The sequence below is a fragment of the Notolepis coatsorum genome (genome assembly GCF_963971535.1).
Source record: "Notolepis coatsorum genome assembly, chromosome: 1".
Lineage (NCBI taxonomy): Eukaryota > Metazoa > Chordata > Actinopteri > Aulopiformes > Paralepididae > Notolepis > Notolepis coatsorum.
In genome coordinates, this window is record NC_140165.1 from 81,897,808 (window position 1) to 81,920,182 (window position 22,375).

The 22,375-nt window shown below is 43.4% G+C and overlaps 1 protein-coding gene across 1 annotated transcript in view; it reads right to left on the bottom strand.

Annotated features, from left to right (window-relative positions):
• Nucleotides 1-22,375, bottom strand: part of ccdc171 (coiled-coil domain containing 171) — a gene marked incomplete at its 5' end in the record, with an annotated part of 84,065 nt that overhangs the window by 384 nt on the left and 61,306 nt on the right. The window contains 6 exons of the mRNA XM_084328430.1: nucleotides 4,446-4,598; nucleotides 5,316-5,441; nucleotides 13,514-13,568; nucleotides 15,366-15,511; nucleotides 16,366-16,545; nucleotides 16,626-16,772. Of these exons, the coding sequence (XP_084184556.1) occupies nucleotides 4,446-4,598; nucleotides 5,316-5,441; nucleotides 13,514-13,568; nucleotides 15,366-15,511; nucleotides 16,366-16,545; nucleotides 16,626-16,772 (807 nt within the window). The remainder of the gene's footprint in view (nucleotides 1-4,445; nucleotides 4,599-5,315; nucleotides 5,442-13,513; nucleotides 13,569-15,365; nucleotides 15,512-16,365; nucleotides 16,546-16,625; nucleotides 16,773-22,375) is intronic.

A 22,375-nucleotide genomic window follows, 5' to 3' on the forward strand; every position in this document is an offset into this window, starting at 1 on the left:
TTCTCTAATCCCAAACCACTACATGCCAGACCTTAAAGCGACAATGTACATTTCTGCAGATTTCATACATGTTATTTCTATGGTCTAAGACAGTGAATTCATACATGTTATTCCTCTGGTCTAAGACAGTGAATTCATACATGTTATTCGTCTGGTCTAAGACAGTGAATTCATACATGTTCTTTCTATGGTCTAAGACAGTGAATTCATACATGTTATTTCTATGGTCTAAGACAGTGAATTCATACATGTTATTTCTATGGTCTAAGACAGTGAATTCATAGTCTGGGCACCGTATGTTCTGCACGTGCTACAAAGCTTTCCCACAGACTGCCAAAGGCACAGGCTGCTTCCAGGATGTTTCCCAGCCTCTGATCAGCAAGTGGTTTTGCACACGGTGTCTTCTTAGACCAGGAACATGCTGGTGGTGTTCGATTTCTGATCAGACCACAGGAAAACCCTGAGATTTGATCAGTGTCTCATGACAGTGTCTTGTTACAGTGTCTGGTGACAGTGTTTGGTTACAGTGTTTGATGACAGTATCTGGTTACAGTGTCTGGTTACAGTGTTTGATGACAGTGTCTGGTTACAGTGTTTGATGACAGTGTCTGGTGACAGTGTTTGATGACAGTGTCTGGTGACAGTGTCTGGTTACAGTATCTGGTTACAGTGTCTGATGACAGTGTCTGGTTACAGTGTTTGATGACAGTGTCTGGTTACAGTGTTTGATGACAGTGTCTGGTTACAGTGTCTGATGACAGTGTCTGGTGACAGTGTTTGATGACAGTGTCTGGTTACAGTGTCTGGTTACAGTGTTTGATGACAGTGTCTGGTTACAGTGTTTGCTATCTGGTTACAGTGTTTGATGACAGTGTCTGGTTACAGTGTTTGATGACAGTGTCTGGTTACAGTGTTTGATGACAGTGTTTGATGACCGTGTCTGGTTACAGTGTCTGGTTACAGTGTCTGGTTACAGTGTCTGATGACAGTGTCTGGTTACAGTGTTTGATGACAGCGTCTGGTTACAGTGTTTGATGACAGTGTCTGGTTACAGTGTTTGATGACAGTGTCTGGTGACAGTGTCTGGTTACAGTGTTTGGTGACAGTGTCTGGTTACAGTGTCTGATGACAGTGTCTGGTTAGATGACAGTGTCTGGTTACAGTGTTTGATGACAGTGTCTGGTTACAGTGTTTGATGACAGTATCTGGTTACAGTGTTTGATGACAGTATCTGGTTACAGTGTTTGATGACAGTGTCTGGTTACAGTGTTTGATGACAGTGTCTGGTTACAGTGTTTGATGACAGTATCTGGTTACAGTGTTTGATGACAGTGTCTGGTTACAGTGTTTGATGACAGTATCTGGTTACAGTGTTTGATGACAGTGTCTGGTTACAGTGTCTGGTTACAGTGTTTGATGACAGTGTCTGGTTACAGTGTTTGATGACAGTGTCTGGTTACAGTGTCTGGTTACAGTGTTTGATGACAGTGTCTGGTTACAGTGTTTGATGACAGTGTCTGGTTACAGTGTTTGATGACAGTGTCTGGTTACAGTGTTTGCTATCTGGTTACAGTGTTTGATGACAGTGTCTGGTTACAGTGTTTGATGACAGTGTCTGGTTACAGTGTCTGGTTACAGTGTTTGATGACAGTGTCTGGTTACAGTGTTTGATGACCGTGTCTGGTTACCGTGTCTGGTTACAGTGTCTTGTTACAGTGTCTGGTTACAGTGTTTGATGACAGCGTCTGGTTACAGTGTTTGATGACAGTATCTGGTTACAGTGTCTGGTTACAGTGTTTGATGACAGTGTCTGGTTACAGTGTCTGGTTACAGTGTTTGATGACAGTGTCTGGTTACAGTGTTTGCTATCTGGTTACAGTGTCTGGTTACAGTGTCTGGTTACAGTGTCTGATGACAGTGTCTGGTTACAGTGTTTGATGACAGTGTTTGATGACAGTGTCTGGTTACAGTGTCTGGTTACAGTGTCTGATGACAGTGTTTGGTTACAGTGTTTGATGACAGTGTCTGGTTACAGTGTTTGATGACAGTGTCTGATGACAGTGTCTGATGACAGTGTCTGGTTACAGTGTTTGGTGACAGTGTCTGGTTACAGTGTTTGGTTACAGTGTTTGATGACAGTGTTTGATGACAGTGTTTGATGACAGTGTCTGGTTACAGTGTCTGATGACAGTGTTTGATGACAGTGTCTGATGACAGTGTCTGGTTACAGTGTTTGGTTACAGTGTTTGATGAGTGTCTGGTTACAGTGTCTGGTTACAGTGTTTGATGACAGTGTCTGGTTACAGTGTTTGATGACAGTATCTGGTTACAGTGTCTGATGACAGTGTCTGGTTACAGTGTTTGATGACAGTGTCTGGTTACAGTGTTTGATGACAGTGTCTGATGACAGTGTCTGGTTACAGTGTCTGGTTACAGTGTCTGGTTACAGTGTTTGATGACAGTGTCTGGTTACAGTGTTTGATGACAGTGTCTGGTTACAGTGTTTGATGACAGTGTCTGGTTACAGTGTCTGGTTACAGTGTTTGATGACAGTGTCTGGTTACAGTGTTTGATGACAGTGTCTGGTTACAGTGTTTGATGACAGTGTCTGGTTACAGTGTCTGGTTACAGTGTCTGGTTACAGTGTCTGGTTACAGTGTTTGATGACAGTGTCTGGTTACAGTGTCTGGTTACAGTGTTTGATGACAGTGTCTGGTTACAGTGTTTGATGACAGTGTCTGGTTACAGTGTTTGATGACAGTGTCTGGCTACAGTGTCTGGTTACAGTGTTTGATGACAGTGTCTGGTTACAGTGTTTGATGACAGTGTCTGGTTACAGTGTTTGATGACAGTGTCTGGCTACAGTGTCTGGTTACAGTGTTTGATGACAGTGTTTGATGACAGTGTCTGGTTACAGTGTTTGATGACAGTGTCTGGTTACAGTGTTTGATGACAGTGTCTGGCTACAGGGCCTGGGAGTTTTTATCAGAGCATTTGATGTATTTGGTCGCTGTTGGGATGTAACGAGAATGTCACCAAATGTTACCAAAATGGTTCTAAGAAGATGTCTACCCCACTGTTTAGATGAGCCTGGCTGTTTTTGGACATGTATTGATGCTCCACAGTAAGCAGGGTGTCTCTGGCCTAAGCTGATGCTAAAAAAAACATCTCGCTCTTCAAGGCACACAAACCTACACTGACACTCTGTCTGTAGTGTGTGTGTGTGTGTGTGTGTGTGTGTGTTGGTGACTAAATAAGAAGCGCTGACTGGATTCTTCTCTCTCCATACAGACTGTGTGACAGCAGTGATAATCAGTGAAATGACCCTTTAAAACCACAAAGAGGTTTACATTCTATTTAATAAGAGCAGTTTTAAAATCCTTAATATCACCGCCACCCCCCCCCCCCCCCCCCCCACACCCACACACAGCCTCTTCCAGCCTGCTATAGAAATCAAGTGAGCTCTCTGGAGTAAATGGCATGACATCGGGGGGATTAGCTGCTCTTGTCACCGCGTGGATCATCTTAACATAGAGAATTAAACTGACATCATCATTTAACACCTCGGACCACTGTCCTCCTGTGGGCGTGTTTGAATTTGTGTCCGGGACAGCCCTTTTGATACGAGCAGGCGCACAGCTGACGGAGGCTAACGCTTTAGACCTAGTGAAGATCATTTCTCATGGCTGAGAAATATAGTCTTCATAATAATATTAATACCGGTAATAATAATACAAATATAGTCCTCATAATAATATGAATAATAAAAATATACAGTCTTCATAATAATATTAATAATACAAATATAGTTTTCATAATATTAATACAAATATACAGTCTTCATAATAATAATACAAATATAGTCCTCATAATAATATGAATAATACAAATATACAGTCTTCATAATAATATTAATAATACAAATATACAGTCTTCATAATAATAATACAAATATAGAATCTTCATAATAATATATGTTAATAATGTTAATAATAATAATACAAATATATGTCCCTGTTCTCTACTGAGATGAATACATGTTTGTAGCAGGCTGCTCCATAATGGGAAAATGATTGCATTTACAACACAATACGTCATGCGACACAATAATAGTTTAATCTCGATTATCTTGTTTTCATGATCATGGGAAGACAACATCATAATTGAAAATGCCCAGCCCAAGTTTGTAGTACTGTGTGTATTCTACTGGGCTATGTATTCTACTATGTTGTATGTGGTATACGATGACAGATTAATAAAATGTGTTTGTAGTACTTTGTATTCAATTGGGTATGTATTCTACCATGTAGTATACATTGACTGAGATTAATACTTGTGTTTGTAGTACTTTATATGTATTCTACTATGTAGTATGCAGCATATAGTACACGTTTGAGCCATTTATTGTGTCTGTGTGTAGGCATGTAGTGATGATGTCATCTTACAGCGACATAGCTCAGGTTGTCACGGAGACAGGCGTCCTGCAGCTCACTGCGCAGGGCGGTCACATGACTGTGGTGGGCGGAGGCCTCCTGCTCCAGCCAACCAATCCTAGAGCTGGCTGCCTGGTAGAGCTCTGAGAAGGTAGAGACTAGACTCTAGAGAGATAGAGAGAGAGAGAGAGAGAGAGAGAGAGAGAGAGAGAGAGAGAGAGAGAGAGAGAGAGAGAGAGAGAGAGAGAGACAGAGAGAGACAGTGAGAGAGAGAGAGACAGACAGAGAGTGAGATAGAGAGAGAGGGAGAGAGACAAAGAGAGTGAGAGAGAGGGGAGAAAGAGAGAGACAAAGAGAGTGAGAGGGGAGAAAGAGAGATAGAGAGAGGGAGAGACAAAGAGAGTGAGAGAGAGGGGAGAAAGAGAGAGATAGAGAGAGAGGGAGAGACAGAGACAAAGAGAGTGAGAGAGAGGGGAGAAAGAGAGATAGAGAGTGAGACAGATATACAGTGAGACAGAGAGAGAGAGAGAGAGGGAGAGACAGATAGAGTGAGAGAGAGGGGAGAAAGAGAGAGACAAATAGTGTGAGAGAGAGGGGAGAAAGAGAGATAGAGAGAGAGGGGGAGAGAGGGGAGAAAGAGAGAGAGAGAGACAGAGTGAGAGAGGGGGAGAAAGATAGATAGAGAGAGACAGAGAGTGAGAAAGCGAGATAGAGAGACGGAGAGGGAGGGGGAGAGAGAGAGATAGAGAGTGAGAAAGCGAGATAGAGAGAGATGGAGAGGGAGGGGGAGAGAGAGAGAGAGACAGTGAGATAGAGAGAGATAGAGGGAGAGAGACAGAGGTAGATAGAGAGAGGTAGAGATTGATAGAAAGAAAGAGTTACCAGACACGCAGCCTCCTCAGCTCCTCCCAGCATCCTCTCTGCTCCCGTCAGCTCCAGATGTATTCTGGGTAGCTGCAGAGGGAGGGCCCGGCCGGTCACAGAGCCGTGGGCGAGGCTGTCTCTGACCTGAGAAAGACAATTTATGGTCTGTGATCTCTGTAAGACACACAGTAGTCCTGTACCAGTTACTGTCAACAACTGTCCAATAAGAGACCAGATAGAAGACAAAGAAAGACAGGAAAAGAGAGAGCGGGGAGGGGAGAGAGGGAGGGGAGGGAGAGAGGGGGAGAGAGGGGGGGAGAGAGAGAGAGAGAGAGATAGGGGGAGGGAGAGAGGGGGCAGAGCGAGAGAGGAAGACTAAATCCAAAGCCCAGATCACACTGATGAAGAAGAATCTAACCTCCATCCCTACATCCCACCCCGGAGGCTGCGGTCCTCTGACTCCGGTCTCCTCTCCATCTTCACCACCAACCTGCACACTGTTGGTCCCAGAGCCTTCTCTTTTTTTTCTATTATCTTTTTCCCCCTCTCTTTTTCCGATTTTTCTCCCATCCCACTGTTAGTCGTTATGCCAATTCCCAACCCCCTTCCTGGTTGTTTGCGCACCCCCCCCCCCTATTGTTGGTCCGGGAGGCCGGAGACTGTCACATGCTTTCCTCCGACAGATATGCAGCCAGCCGGCAGCCAGCCTGGCAGCGCAGATTCTCACCGGGAGAGTGTAACGTGTGGAAGGTCACACTACCTTTCTCCAGATCCTACCCTCGCTGTGCAGGCGCCCCGACCGAACTGTAGGGGTCGCTGTGCACAACGCCCAGGACCCACCCACGGCTTCCCTCCCCCTAACTCAGCCAAACGAGTTAGTATAGCGATCAGGCCAAGCCAAGGCAATGCTCTCCGGGAGTCGAGACCGCAGCCTCTTGCATTGGTGACGAGCACAATCTCCGCTACGCCACCTGAACGCCCCCAGAGCCTTCTCTGTTGCCGCACCCACCCTCTGGAACTCCCTCCCGCCAGACATCCGCAACGCTACATCCCTGGACTCCTTCAAATCACAACTCAAATCTTACCTCTTCACCAAATGTATTAATGACTCTGCCTGACTTCCCTCCTTTACCCAATTGTTCCTCTGATTTCCTTCCCCTTAGTTTGTCCCCCTCCTCTGTTAAGCACCTTGGGTTTCCTGAAAGGTGCTATATAAATGTAAGAAATTATTATTATTATTATTAACCTATGCCAACAACGAAGTTCATAGAGTGATGTCAGACGACCTCCGGGAAAAGACTGGTGAAAAAATGGCCTCTGTCCCAGTACCTATCATTTATGATAGATGGTGACACTGACGTCTCTACCAAAGAATGTGAGATTGTCTATGACATCATTGATAATGGGAGAACATCTAATATCATAATTGTCCATATTGAGGTTGAACACGCCCATACAGAAGGTAAAGAGTGTATGTGTGTCTCATTTCTGTTTCCATATAGGGAGGTGTAGTCTGACGTCGCTGGTTGTTCCACCTGTATAGGGATTCATCATTGGGAAAATGGATTATCAGCTATTGTAACAATTCTGCCGCATGGAAATTGAAAAGCTTTCCATTTTGCACAAAATGAGTTCCCTTCTATCACTAACATTATTGTTTAAGCATTTTTGGTTGAAATAAAATTCTGCGTTTTTTTTAAATGATTAACACTTTCAGTGCCAGCAGGGGGCGCACGATTTAGTGCTTGAATGCCCACCATCCACTTCAATGTTAGCGTTAATATCGCCTAATCTATCTTTTAAATTATGGCTATGTGTCTAATCTGCCCGTCGCTTATCAATGACTCATTTTCCAGTCAACATTGTCAAAGCAGATTGTTTTTTTATCGGTTCATTTCCGTTTTATAGCATCTTGAAAAGCCCTCGTTTTCAAGGAAAATAAAAATATTCCATAATAAACGGAATATTCTAGAATACACAAAAACCTTCAAATTTGTCTGCCTATTTATGAATCGTTTTCAAATAAACGCTAGATTATCGATAGTATATGTGTACGTATGCACGCTATATAGGCGATCTGATATCTGATCTGATATATGTCCTGATCGCTCGCACAGCCAAACAGCCATATCACACATAGGGGAAACGCTTATTATCTCCGTGAAAACAGGTCTGATTATCCTAAGACTGGTAAAATAGATTCCTTACCTGAGATCAGATGGTATCCAAAAAGATTATTCCAATTCCTGATCGCCATTCCAAAAATTGATCCTTTTATTGATCCAACGCTACATACTGTAAACACATATTACACGCTGTTCTGATGGTCCACAATGACTGGGATCATCTCCGGTTACATGCGTGAGAAGTAAAATGTGGATTCCGGATTTGTTTTTTTTTCATCCATTTTCATTGAGTCCATTCCAAAAGGGTGCATTACCATCTGGGAGACGATAAGGGGCGCTTTTTTCACATCTGAGCTACTGATGGGGCTGGTTTCCCAACGGTAGACTCGGTTGATGAAATATGAATTCAGATCGCTAATAAAAAAAATGTCACGCTAATTGTCGTGGTGGGCATTCAGGGGGCGGGCTGATAACACGTGTTATGTCGTGGCTGGCATCCAAAGTGTTAATTGCGAATATTTTCATGTTGCGCTATAGATTGTGGATGAATACGCACAGAAAGGTACACCATGCAAATGTTAATGCTTTATTTGTTTTAAACGAGACAATTTAGAAATGGGCAATGGGGAAATACATTGCGTTGGACAGAGGGTGGAACACGAAAAACGGCAATGACGTAACCACTACACCTCCATATAATGATAAAGATAATTGCTCTATAAGTTAATTATAATAGCCTAATATTTATAATTGTATGTACACATTTCAATGCAAAACTAGGGTATGCAAATTAAGACAATTATTCATCAAGATGCAAGATCATTGATTCATACCATACTGTACCAACCCAGTGATTGAGTCTATCCAGCAAGATAGTGTGATCGCTAGTGTCAAACAGCAGACATGTCTAGCAACACTAAAAGGTTTCTTTAAACGTGAGTGTGTGTGTGTGTGTATTAGGGGTGTAACTAACTGTTACAAAGGGTCAGATTAAACCGAATATATATATTTATTACTTGAGATATATTGTATAGTATTTGTATATCGTCTGATATCCCTTGTATATTCTTTGTACATATACACGGAATATCCCTTTACCTAGTACAGGCCAGACCATAATATTCGTTCTCCTATTGGACAGCGATCCCCTAGGCGCCACGGCCATACCCCCCAAGTTAGTTTTCTGCTGCATGGCGTCCAGAGCAAGACATGCCGACATAGTGGAAGACCTCTCGACCGAAGGTTTCCTAAAAACATTCCAACGCTTCACTGCATTGAGAGGCCATCCTAGGAAGCTCTGGTCCGATAAAGGGACCAATTTCGTGGGAGCAAAGCCAGCGCTGGAAGAACTTTATAAGTTCCTAGCGAATATCGACAATAAAGTACAGAAGAAAGCCGCAGAGTCTGGTACAGATTGGACTTGGGTGTTCCACCCCGCTGACTCTCCTCATAGGAATGGTGCGGCTGAAGCAGCTGTGCGAGTATTGAAAAGAGCACTAAGCAGCATAGGCGAAGAAGGGAGCCTTACGGCCCTGGAGTTCCAAACCCTCCTATACCTAGCTGCCAATCTATCAAATGAGAGGCCTATTGGCGCCAACGCCCAGCTTCGGGATGGCACCATTGAGGTCATCACCCCCAACACTCTCCTACTGGGACGTGCAAGGCCTTCTTTCGAGTCCGCTAGCTACCCCTTCGTCCGTCTGAGAGCAATCCAGATTGAAGTGGACAGGTTCTGGAAACGATGGAGCCAGCTGGCGGGACCTGAACTCTTCGTCCGGAAAAAGTGGCACATTCCCGCTAGGAATGTCACTGAAGGAGACCTGGTCTGGCTTGCGGACCAGAACGCACTCAGAGGCCAGTTTCGACTGGGCCGAGTGATAAAGACTCACCCTGACCCAAAGGGTGTCATCAGAGACGTGGAAGTAAGGACTTGCCATAGCCTTCCCGTTACCGCCGGTCATCCCAAGCGTGATCGTCACGTCGGGGTGTGCCCCACCACCATCCTCCACAGGGACGTCAGGAGGTTGGTGGTACTTCTACCATTCGAGGAACAATGACCAAAAAAGGACGTCGAAAGTCGCCTTGTTTCTGGCACAAAGGACGTCGAAAGTCGCCTGTTTCTGGCGCAAAGGACGTCGAAAGTCGCCTGTTTCTGGCACAAAGAAGGACGTCGAAAGTCGCCTGTTTCTGGCACAAAGAAGGACGTCGAAAGTCGCCTGTTTCTGGCAGGATTGAGGACGTCAAGAATCACCCGATGCCGATGGAACCCGAGTAGTTTTCGCGGGAGCCGCTTGTGCTACCACCGTAAATGCGGCATAGTTTAATTCTTCGTGCCCCTGTAAAGAAATAATAATAATATAGACCGGGATCACTTGTATAGTTTGGATAATTTATGAGCCTGATGTTCAGAAAACTAAGTGGGAGGTGGAGAATTATCCGACGTTTTTCCCAATATATTTATCATTATTATTGTAACTGAGGGGTACAATTCCCTGACTGTATTGATAAGTATGGTATCATTAAACCACTACCGCTTTATGTACTTTAATTACTGGCCATACAGTACATGATATATAAATATGATGAACACTTCCCACATTGAATCGGTTCCACACAAAGGTATAATCAAGTATTTATTGCAGCAAAAGGTACATAATATACTTCTCTATTATACTTTGGATGCGCTTATAAGGCAAAGGAATATGCGTAGGCAAATCAATAATGAATGTCCATTCTCTGGTTACGCAGGAGGTAATTATACAACCTGAATCTTAGGGAATTATATCTATGGTACACTAGTAATATATAGCGGGAGATACTGGAAGGGTCCCCCTGGTTGTAAGCCAGCAGGGGTAGAGGATCTGTCGGTAGTAGAGAGTCTGGTCAACGATGACTAAGGAGACTCCAAATACAGGAGACGGTGCAATAGTCTCTTGATCCACAGACGAATACAGCTGTTCTCCGTAGACTGTAGCTCCACAGTGAAGAAAGCTAGCCGGCCTCAGGCTCTCTGAGGCGCCGACTCGACCTGGCTCCTCACAGGGTAAATCCCACACGTGTAGGCGTCGGCGATTCTCCGCTCCATAAATCACAGGACCAAAACAAATATAATCCAGCCGCAAAGGGCTATGTAGTCGTCGGGTAGATTAATCCAGTGTACATGTCCACACGGTTCTCGTCTAGGTCTCCTCGGGTGAAAGCGCCATGAAAGCAGCCCAGCCTGGATAAGCACTCTAGCTGGTACGAGGAAGCGTTGGTGATGCTGGTCACTGTAGAACTTTAGCCGCACGATACACTATACTCAAATAGACTATTACTGACTTAATAGAAATATGTCGCACTCGACGGTATAGCGCCAAACTCTGACAATTCAGTTATTAATTCGCACGCGGTCTCAATGCTCTATTTGGGGCCAAACAGGCCATACTTCACCGCACGTTGTATCGTGGGTGAGGCTTCAACTTATTGGGTAACTCTTGACTTCTGACTAAGTGCTTCTGTATTCACCTGCGCCGTATTTATACGCTTAGATGAACAAACTAGTACCAGCTCCATTTCTGTCTCGTATCCCTGGGCAAGGCCGGGCATGTTCAGACATGTCTTGACGGTGGCCTTGAACCTGACTCTGGAGGCATGGCTCTGGCGCCTGTGGACCGCTGTCCAATAGGAGAATGAAATATTATGGTCTGGTCCTAGGCTAATGGGATATTCCGTGTATATGTACAAGGAATATACAAGGGATATCAAACGATATACAAATACTATGCAATATATATCAATCAATAAATATATATATTCGGTTTAATCTGATCCTTTGTAACAATTATCCTTCATTATTATCATGAGTAACATTTATTGCATACATTTATTGCATGAGTTAATTATTATCTGGTGCCGCCTAGTGGACGCACTTTGGAGTACGTATTGCGACTCTGAGCAGGTAAGCTGTCTCTGCGCCGGCGCGTCGCGCTATTTAAGTGACACTCTGAGCCTAGACTGTAAGGTGAAAAGCCCTGTGGGCGAACTCTTGATTGGCCAACGGTACGTTGCATTGTATGCGCCGTTAATATCCGCATTTCTCTTTAATTCATATATCTAGTTACTAATTAATGCCGTTTATTTCCTTTCCTTTGTATAGGTAAATAATCTGACTAACGTCTGATTGTATGCTGACTGACTAAACGCTGACTGAATGTACATGCTGACTATAGACTAACTACATGAAGACTGGCTAACGTCTGGCTAACTGTTACCTGGCTAAACGTCTGGCTACACTATCAAGTACCGGCGGTTGCTAAATTGCAACCTAACTATCAACAAACTATTATCAGAGTCGACTTGGTTGAACATTACCAAATACCATATCGACCTCTACTAACATTATCCACTAATGCTTGGATGTAAGCTGCTACTAACTATCAGCTACAAGCTAACCACTTGTTTAATTGACCACCTGGTGATTATTACAACAAGGATAAATTGGATGCTGGACATCTAGTTGACTCATTGACTGAGACTGCTAGATAATTGGACAGTGATGATGATGATGATTAGTAGTTTAGGGCACAAAATACAAATAGAAAAAAATACTTGAATGTTGTGTCAACAAAGAAGATATCCAGAACAGAGGGCGTATTTACCGTATTACATACATGTAGACCTACGTAAGAAATGGCATTGAAAGCAGCACTCTTGTATATAAGCATGCCAGAGATATATGTGACCACTTCAGAAAATTTATTACTATCTTTAACCCTCAAAACATGAGTCCACATCCTTTTTTGTTCAGTCATCTACAATATGATGTGTCTTTATTGGTAAAATGCTTTATTCTTTGTAAAGGTGCCACTAATTTGCATACTAGCTCGCCACAAACAGGTGATCATTCTGGCAATAGTTTTATTATGATTTTTGACCCTCAAAATATGGGTCCAGACAACATACTTGTTCAGTTATTTGCAATATTGGCTGAAATAGCGACATTCTTTTTTTGACGATGGCGTCATTAATTTGCATAAATTATACATGGGACACTCTGACACATTTTTAACATAGCCTATCATATTCTACGAATTCTTTCCAATCTAGAAACACTGGTTAACAATATATTTCCAGGGGGTGCATGATAGTATCCGCTTTCCTACTCAACTAATTGGTCAAAATGTGATTATTTTGTATTGACGGCATAGATTTGCATAGGCTACTTACATAGAAACATGTGATCACTCTAGGGATAGTGTTATTGTGATCTTTGACCCTCAAAACATGGGTCTAGACACCTCATTTGTTCAGTTATCTGCAATATTGGCTGAGAATCATGAACGTTTTTTTGCGATTTTTTTGATAATTGTGTCCTTAATTTGCATATAAATGATACATGGGACACTGACAACTTGTTAACATAGCCACATTTTTTTCACCTTTTTTCCATTCTAGAAAGTCTGGTTAGAAGTATATTTCCGGGGGGTGCATGATACCCCCCTCTATCTACTAGACTAACAAGGCTGAAAATGTTCATCGTTTTCTTGTTCGCCTAATAATGGTAACCAATGGAAAGACACACACACGCGCGCGTGCACACGTGTTCCGCGCTACTTTCCCTTCACAGCTGATTCGAGAGAGAAAAAAACGCAAACGTACTTTTTCTGATCTGGACTGGTCCTCTGAGCTCCTCTCCAGTCGAGCTGCGGTGTTTAAATCCAAAATATTGATAAATCCTCTGCCATTGTTGTGTAACAATGTCTTTGCTTCACGTGAAGTAAAAACCGAAAGTATAGACCGGTGGGGGGAGGGGGCACTAGGCAATTAATTTACTCAAGTGGATTCCTGAACACAAGAATGACACCGTTATCACTGACTGACTACCGCGGCAAGCCTAGGTGGAACTAAGTATAACTTAATAAAAAATGTATATTTAATAATTATTATTATTATAAATATATAATAATCATTCTAAATATTTTTTTTCCTGTTGTACCGAACTCGTACCGAGACCCCAAAACCGAGGTACGTACCAAACCGTGGCTTCTGTGTACCGTTACACCCCTAGTGTGTATATATGCGTGTGTGTGTGCGTGTGTGTGTTGTCACCTCCTTATAGCCACTCTCAGCAGACTTGATGTAGTTGACCAGAGAATCTTTACTCCTGGATAAAAGAAAACAAAGACATGTTTGACCCTAACAGTACGTTCACAGATACACCTCAAGGTGACATAATGTTTTAACCCTTACCAGTACATTCAGCTACACCTCAAGGTGACATATTGTTTTAACCCTTAACACATTGTGCGCCAACAACGAGTATACTCGCTATTGCCCGCCAATCGTTGTGCGCCAACAACGAGTAAACTAGTTTTTGGGATCAATATTTCATTTTTTCGCCATGGCATTCATAATTCATCCAGCCTCCCTCCGGGACGCAGCTGGACCCTGTCTGATATTGCAACGCCTCAATACTATTTCGGGCGAGTTACACAAACCAGAAGTGGCGCTCGGTGCATCAGGGAAAATCCTCCGGCAGAGATATATTGTAACGTGGGTCTAGATACACACTCGAGTGCATTGGATCGCTTTCGAAGCGCAAGAATCAATATGATTTCGGCGTTTATTGCATCATACAAACGGAAAATGGATCTAGCAGATTGACGTCAAATAATTGGAATTTTTTTCCTCCAGACTCATCGGCGACAGGTGAGAGGAAGCTAACGTTATTTTCAGCTCGATTGTCCATTTATTTCACTGCAATCAGTCTGATCAACGTATCAACCCATACTAAAAAAAGCCGTTACTGACGATCAAGGAATTATAAACGAATTATAAACGAATTTTTTAATATAGCGTGTATAGGAACAAAATGCCAATCGATAATGTGTCATATGCGTCAGGGCCTATAACTCGCGTTTTAGGAATTACTGCTATACAGTCTAAAAACATACTTATATTCACGAGGGTACTAACACGACAATGTATGAATGGAAAAATATAACGTTCCCACATCCGTAACGATAGATACCCGATGTTGAATGGGCCATAGTAATGTCGATATAGCTATAATATTTAAAAAGTTATAGTCCTGCAAAGAAGGTGAGCGACTCCATAGGCTTACAGCGGTGGCAGAGAGGGCACAAATATGGGCATAATGCCTGGCAGACAATGTGTACACACACACACAGACAGACAGACAGAGAAAGGGAAAAAAATTGGTTGCATTGTTCATTTCAATACCTGTAATAGTACAGTAGTCCACACACACACATGTGCATTCAGTTAAGTCGGAATATGACTGTAATAACAGTTCAGTTTGTCAGGTACATGCAACACAGATTACAGTGTTTACATCTGTCTGCTTGAGAAAATACCATGTTCTGCAATAAAAATTATTGAAGTGAGATAAACAGTTATTTTTAAATGTGTGATCTAAAGATAAACAAAGGGTTTTAAAATTGTTATATTTATCTTCTCTTATAGTACCAGAGAGAAGCTGAGGAGAATCAACCAGCAACAAAAGGAACATTTGTAAAGAAAATATATATATATATATATATATTCGAAAGTCGAAATTCCAGTATCGTGACAACACTACTCTGTCATGAGCATGGGTAGCTAGCGTTAGCGGCTAACGTTAGTTTACCCCGAAGTAAATGAATGACTAGGATGCAAAGCATTGGAGTAGTTTTCACTGCACATAGAAACAGCGGGAGCATTTCGGGAGCATATGCGACCAAAACGGTCGCAATTTCTAGCCCTTAAGGAATCAAATAGTCTGCTATGGCTGCATGCGTGGCGCTAACGTTATTGTTTTAAAATGCGCAACTGTCGGAAATACATAGCAATGATAAGAGGAATCGATAGTCACGGAGGCATGCGATTCCAGGAATCAGACCATTAGGAACCGGCTCCCATTTTTTTTTTATTCCCATCCCTAGTAGTATGTATATATTACTTGGTAGCCGTCCTCAGAGCCTCCTCGGTGTGGCAGAGGTTCTCTTCTAGATCTCTCTTTTCCTTTTGAACCTCAGACAGGTGTTTACCCAGAATTCTCAGCGACTGCTCCTTACGACGCACCTGCTGACACGCCTCCGATAGAGACTGGAGAGAGAGAGAGGGACAGAGAGAGAGAAAGAGAGAGAGAAAGAGAGAGAGAAAGAGAGAGACAGACAGAGAGAGACAGAGAGAAAGAGAGACAGAGAGAGAGGGAGATACAGAGAGAGAGGGAGATACAGAGAGACAGAGAGAGAGAGATGGAGAGAGACAGAGGGACAGAGAGCAGAGAGAGAGAGACAAAGAGAGAGATGGAGAGAGAGACAGCGAGAGAGATACAGATAGACACAGAGATAGAGATGGACAGAGAGAGACAGAGAAGGACGGAGGGACAGAAAGAGATACAGAGAGAGATAGAGACAGGGAGGGATAGAGAGAGAGAGAGAGAGATACAGAGAGAGATAGAGAAAGACAGGGAGGGATAGAGAAGGAGAAAGAGAGACAGAGGATAGAGGGAAGAAAGAGAGGAGATAGAAAGAGAGCAGATATAGAGGAGAGACAGAGACCAAGAGGAGAAAGAAAGAAGAGATAGAGAAAGAGAGAGAAAGAGAGGAGAGATAGAGAAAGAGAGAGATAGAGAGACAGGGACAGTGGGGCGTGTTAGTAGTTGAAATTATATTTCATATTTTCAGTTATTGTTAACTGCTTTGCTTCTCCGTGTGCAGCTAACACCAAACCACTGCCCTGGTAGTTTAGCCAAAACAGAGTGTACTTTTGTGTTCAGTTGTAGACTGTTGTGTGTATATGTGTGTGTATATGTGTGCACAGCCTGGCTCAGTGTGTGTGTGACTGTACCTGTAAGCATGGCTTAGTGTGTGTGTGTGTGTGTGTGTGCGTGTGTGTGTGTGTGTGTGTGTGTGTGTGTGTGTGCGCCTGTACAGTCTGGCTCAGTGTGTGTGTACCTGTCCAGCCTGGCTCAGTGTGTATTGTCTCTCGCTCTCCTCAGCAGTGTGTGTGTTGAGTCGGTCACTCAGGGTGTGTAGCTGAGTGGACTGTTCCTTTAATAGGTCTTGGGCCTCCTGCTCCCTGCCGAGAGCCTGACGCAGCTCCGAACACACACTGTCAAACCGCTCTGCTGGCACCTACACACAAATATTAAATATTAATAATCATTTGAGTGAAATATTGACTTTCAGTCAGGCACTGTAGCGGGAAGCCTCACCAGGTGAGAAAGGTCCTCGTTCCGTTGACGGTTGCCCTTGGAGACTAAACTGGCCACCTCCACCCTCAGGCCCCGCCTCTCCACCTCAGCCGAGTGCAACCGTTGGGTGAAGAACAGGAAGTGCTGCTGCAGCGTGGAGACCAGGGACTGGAGAGAGAGACACACACCTGGATGCTTACTAGGGTTGGGCACCGATCACATTTGAACCGATGTGTGAATCGATACCGGTACCCAATGGTACCTTTTTTCTGTACTTTAGTAAAAAAAAAATTTATCTACCTACCAGTTGTACAAAATTTGTCCAAACTTCAAAATTATTTATTATCATTATTATTAATTTAGAACAATTTGTTAATATATATAATATATAATATTGCAGCAAGCATTGTCTGCATCTAGCTTTGTAAAGTGTAACAACACTTGTGCGACCGTTTTCGGCTTGCCATTGCCCCGACTGCTTTGTTGTTGAATCAAGTCAAATCCTAGGTAAGCGCGTATTGTTGACGTGAACGTGCGGCACACTTCATAGGTTTCCTTTTGCGGTAAACAAAACGTTGACGTCATCAAACTTACTTAAATTAACTTTTTTACAGTACCGAAATGTGGCACCGGTGGATCTCACGTGAATCGGTACTCGGTAGCAGCAACATGATTCGGTCTATACCCTTAAAAGTACCGGAGTCTGTACCCATCCCTAATGCTTACCAGCTTGTTGTTGCTAACGATGACTAACTTTAGCAAGTAAAGCAGTCGGTGCGTCCCATTCATGATGTCATCACATCAAAATGACCCCAGACGCTCATGTGCTTGTTGTTTAACATCCAGAGTGAGAAATTATTGGGTTCTCATGAGATATGAACCAGACCTCAGTTCTCATTAAATAAACCAGACCACAGTTCTCATTATGAACCATACCTCAGTTCTCATGATATGAACCAGACCTCAGTTCTCATGATATGAACCAGACCACAGTTATCATGATATGAACCAGACCACAATTCTCATAATATGAACCATACATCAGTTATCATGAGATATGAATCATACCTCAGTTATATAGCATTACTGGCAATCGCGTCTCGCTCTGCCATATTGAGAGAACTCTTATCTCCTAGCACTTAATGTGCTCACGAAACAAACAAATGCACGTGACCAGGCCACGCCCCTGCATCTCCCTATATGACGCCGGAAATGGTCACGCTCCACCTTCCTCTTTTTGTTTCCAAGACGGAAGTAGCAGTGCACTCCGTGAACTAGTTGTTATGAAACACAGGGAGAAATTACACAATGTTGGGTATTCGCCAGAAGTTCACCAGCCCCTGGAATCTTCTCGGCACATCCTAACAGCGCAACGGGCCTGTCCTGGGTTTTCTTCGTCTCGTGACAGCGGACCGAGGGACGTCGCGCGACGGTTAGCAGTCGAGCTAAGTCGTGCACAGGTAGGGCCTGCGCTATCAGGCATACTGCTCGTTGTCCCGTGAGACAACCGAGTGATGTATTGGCGCGAGGGGCAGGATATTTGGGAAAACATGGTCGTCATGACTCTTTTTTGGGTGTTTTTCCAACTATCCTAGAGCGAGCGGCTAATGCTACAATGCTGGGACGCCGTTCCCTTGTTCCCCGCCGAGGGCTGTCTTTACTAAAAGGTCTTCCCTCCTCTTATCCATTCATGCTGACGGTCAATCGGTGTCTAATGTTGGGGGTTTAACGGGGGCTTGTTTACCATTTACATGGGTGGATGGGCTGAGGCTCAGGGCAGGTGTGCTTTTTGTGAATCTATGAATTGAAAATGGGGGTCCCTGGTGTGGACAGGACTGGTGTGCATCCCCTTAACAATTGCGTGTATGGGCTAGCCCATTCTGCAAATATGTTAATAGGTTTTTTGTTCATTTATCCCTTCATGGGTGCGCACCACAGTGGAGGTTGTTGCATGCCTACTAGTGAGGCAGTGCTTCACTAGTAGTAGATTTTGGTCTGCAGCCACCACTGGTGTTCCGTGCTTAGTGAAGCAGGTGGCATCAGTCCTTTGCCTCTGACATGGTGGAACGGTGTCCCGCCCGGCCGACGCCATGAGGCGAGTCGGCCCGGCAGGTGGCTGGTGGGCTGATGAAGCCTATACCGCCGCGGTATAGAATTAGCAGCGACTGGCAACATTGTTCAATTTGCTGTTTTTTTCTGTCAAAAATGGTGTCGGGTGGTGGGGCCTTAGGGCCAGCCGACGTCAAAACAGGTTATGGGGTTATTCAGCTTTTGACCTAGCCGCAAGCTATAACCGCAGTGATTGGAATTACTTTGGCTGTTTTCATTTCAGTTGGAAAGGTCCCCATCCTAAAAGATAGATTACATATGAAAGTAATTGGATCTACAATTTCTTTGATTTGTTTTTTAATAAGAGACATGTCTATCCCATTCACATCTGTAGATGTTTTATTCTTGAGATTGTTTACAATATCAATTATTTCCATATTAGATACGTCATACAAAAAGATTGTGGATGGATTCCTATCAATGTATTGTTCTGCAATAGCTCCCCCTTGTGGAGGCTTGATCTTCCTTGCAAGATCTGGGCCAACATTTATAAAAAAATTATTAAACTCCTCCACTACCTCATGCATGTTGGTTATTTCCGTTCCATTTACAGAAAACTGATCAATATAGCCTGGTTTGTTATTTGATTTTCCAATTATTGTGTTTATAATTTTCCATGTTCCTTTAATATAATTTTTATTAATTTCTAGTAAGTTATTATAATAATCCTTCTTACGTTTTCTTATAGTATCTGTTAATTAATTTTTATATATTTTATATTTGATTTCTTTCTGTTTAGTTCTATGCTTGATGACATCTCTATAAAGAGTATTCTTCTTTTTACAGGCATTTGAAATTCCTTTTGTTATCCATGGTTAATCTGGCTTCCTAGTTCGTCAGCTACTTTGCTGCACAATAGGACAGAAACGATCATATAAAGTCATGAATGTATTCAGAAAGCAGCCATATGCTGAGTCCACATCAGTTGCTTCAAACACCTCAACCCATTGCTGGAGAGCCAGTTCCCTTTTGAGTGCCCCTATTGAGTCCTCTGAAAGGTGCCTTTTATTACACATTTTCTGAGATTCCCTCTTTGGCTGATTATTATCTTCTATTATTACAAAAACTGGTAAGTGATCTGTTATATAATTTGTCAGCAGTCCGCACACAATTCTATTATTTATAACATTAGTGAAAGTGGGTTGGACCTCCTGTTCGTCGGTCTTCCTGTCACGCTGTGGGGTCAGCGCGTCACAGGGAGGGGAATGGGGGGGATGTTCCCTGGTCCCACACCATATTTGGATAGTGGGTCACGGGATTTCCCCGGCCATAGAATACGTCACTGGCCGCGTTTGTATTGGTCATGAGACTTCCGTGAGTTCTTTCAGGCTCCATGCTATGGACCACTGTCATTGTCAAGATTGGGTGATGCGATGCGTTGTTACTCACGTGGAAGGTCTCTCTGGGGGATTCCCCCTTATATACAGAGCGGTGTTGACAGGGCTTTTTCCCTCGGACGCGTCATATGGGACCCATATCTGTGTCTTGTTTGGCCGGCTTCCTGCCGCTCGTCCCAGACGGCATGGCGGGAACGTTGTCTGGTTTGTTATTAGAATTACCATTGATGTGTTTTTTGGGTCTCGACGTGTACATAGCACTGGCCCTGGGTGCTTTCGGTGTGGAACCACATCATGGGCTGGCGCGCCTTGGTTGCTCATTCATAGAAACAGCATTTTTTATGCGAGCGACTGGGAAGGAGATTTTATCTCTTCCGAGCACCAGTGTACTAGGTTAGACTCGACGACTCACGTTCATCTCCGGGGGGAGATGACGGAGTAGATCAAAGCATTGATGGAGGGGTCTCACGCCCATGGGGTGGGCCACCAGGTGCAGTGCATTCACGTACTGACCATCTTGGTGGCGCCCTCTGTGATGTTTTGGATCGACACGCGTACCTACCCCCCTCTTAGGACTGGGGATGGCGGAGTGACTAGGACATGGGACTGGTTCTGGTCGTGCCGGACCAGGTCAGTTAACCCGTTGTCCGTTGGGGCGCAGATTTGCTGTTCTGGTACCCTGAAGGACTTTGTGCTTCAGGGTAATTCCGCCACCTCCTGCCTCGATCCTATACCAACAGCATTTCTCAAGCGGGTGTTCGATAGTGTCTCAAATCATGTCCTTGAAATCATATATATGTCTCTTCAAACAGGCACTTTTCCAGATGCATTTAAAACGGCTGTAGTAAAACCACTACTAAAGAAAACAAACTTAGATGTAAACGAACTAAAAAGCTATAGGCCAATATCGAACCTTCCATTTATCAGCAAGATATTAGAAAAGATAGTCTCAGTACAAATAAACTCCTTTCTCAAAGATAATAACATCATGGAGGAATTACAATCAGGTTTCAGAACAAATCACAGCACTGAAACTGCCCTTACCAAAATAGTTAGCGACCTCAGGCTAAACTCCGATGCTGGCAAAGTCTCAATTCTTGTCCTATTGGACCTTAGTGCAGCGTTCGATACGATTGACCATAATATCTTGATCAGTCGTCTTGAAAGACTGGTTGGCTTTTCCGATCATGTACTAAATTGGCTCATAACATACATTAAGGGGAGAAGGTTCTATGTTAAGCTTGGAGACAATGTATCCGAGGAACATGACAGCAATTTTGGAGTCGCACAAGGAAGCTGCCTTGGTCCATTACTCTTCTCACTATATATGCTGCCCCTCGGGGACATCATTCGAGACCACAATGTATGCTTCCATAGTTATGCTGATGATACACAACTATATATCTCCGCAGAACCAAATAACACTACAGCCATACAGTCCATTACAAATTGTCTGTTAGCAATAAACAAGTGGATGAACAATAACTTCCTAAAATTAAACGAAAGCAAGACCGAAATCCTATTGATCGGCCCAAAAGCGAAAAGGGAAGTGCTGTGTAAAAACCTGGGGAGTCTGTCATCCTATGTAAAGACTGAGGTTACAAGCCTAGGTGTCATCTTGGACTCAGACCTGACCTTTAAGTCTCATATAAATAAGGCCATGAAAACGTCATTCTTCCACCTAAGAAACATAGCGAAAGTAAGACCTTTCGTAAATAAAAAGGATGCAGAGAAACTTATTCATGCTTTTGTATCAAGTCGGCTTGACTATTGTAATGCACTGTTCACTGGTCTTCCCAAAGCAACCATTGGGAAGCTTCAGCTTATCCAAAACTCTGCAGCTCGATTACTAACTCATACAAGGAGAAGAGAACATATCACTCCAGTCCTGGCCACTCTGCACTGGCTTCCAATAACTCATAGAATTGATTTTAAGGTCCTTTTCCTAACATATAAAGCTCATAATGAGCAAGGCCCAAAATACATAGCAAATTCCCTAGTTAGTTATCTGCCCTCAAGAACGCTACGGTCATCCACTACAGGTTTACTAGACACGCCCAGAAACCAAAAAAGGATAGGAAGTATGGCATTTGCCAACTATGCCCCAAAACTATGGAACACACTACCAACACACATCAGAAACGCCAGCTCTATACACATTTTTAAAGGAAAATTAAAAACGTACCTATACAGTCTAGCTTACAAATAGTTATGGCTTGGAAAAACCTGATGGATCCATGAGGCTAGGATAAGCCTTGTGGACCCAACTTTTTAGATGAAGGAACGGGTATATACGCACACAATACACGACCACTGATGGATCCG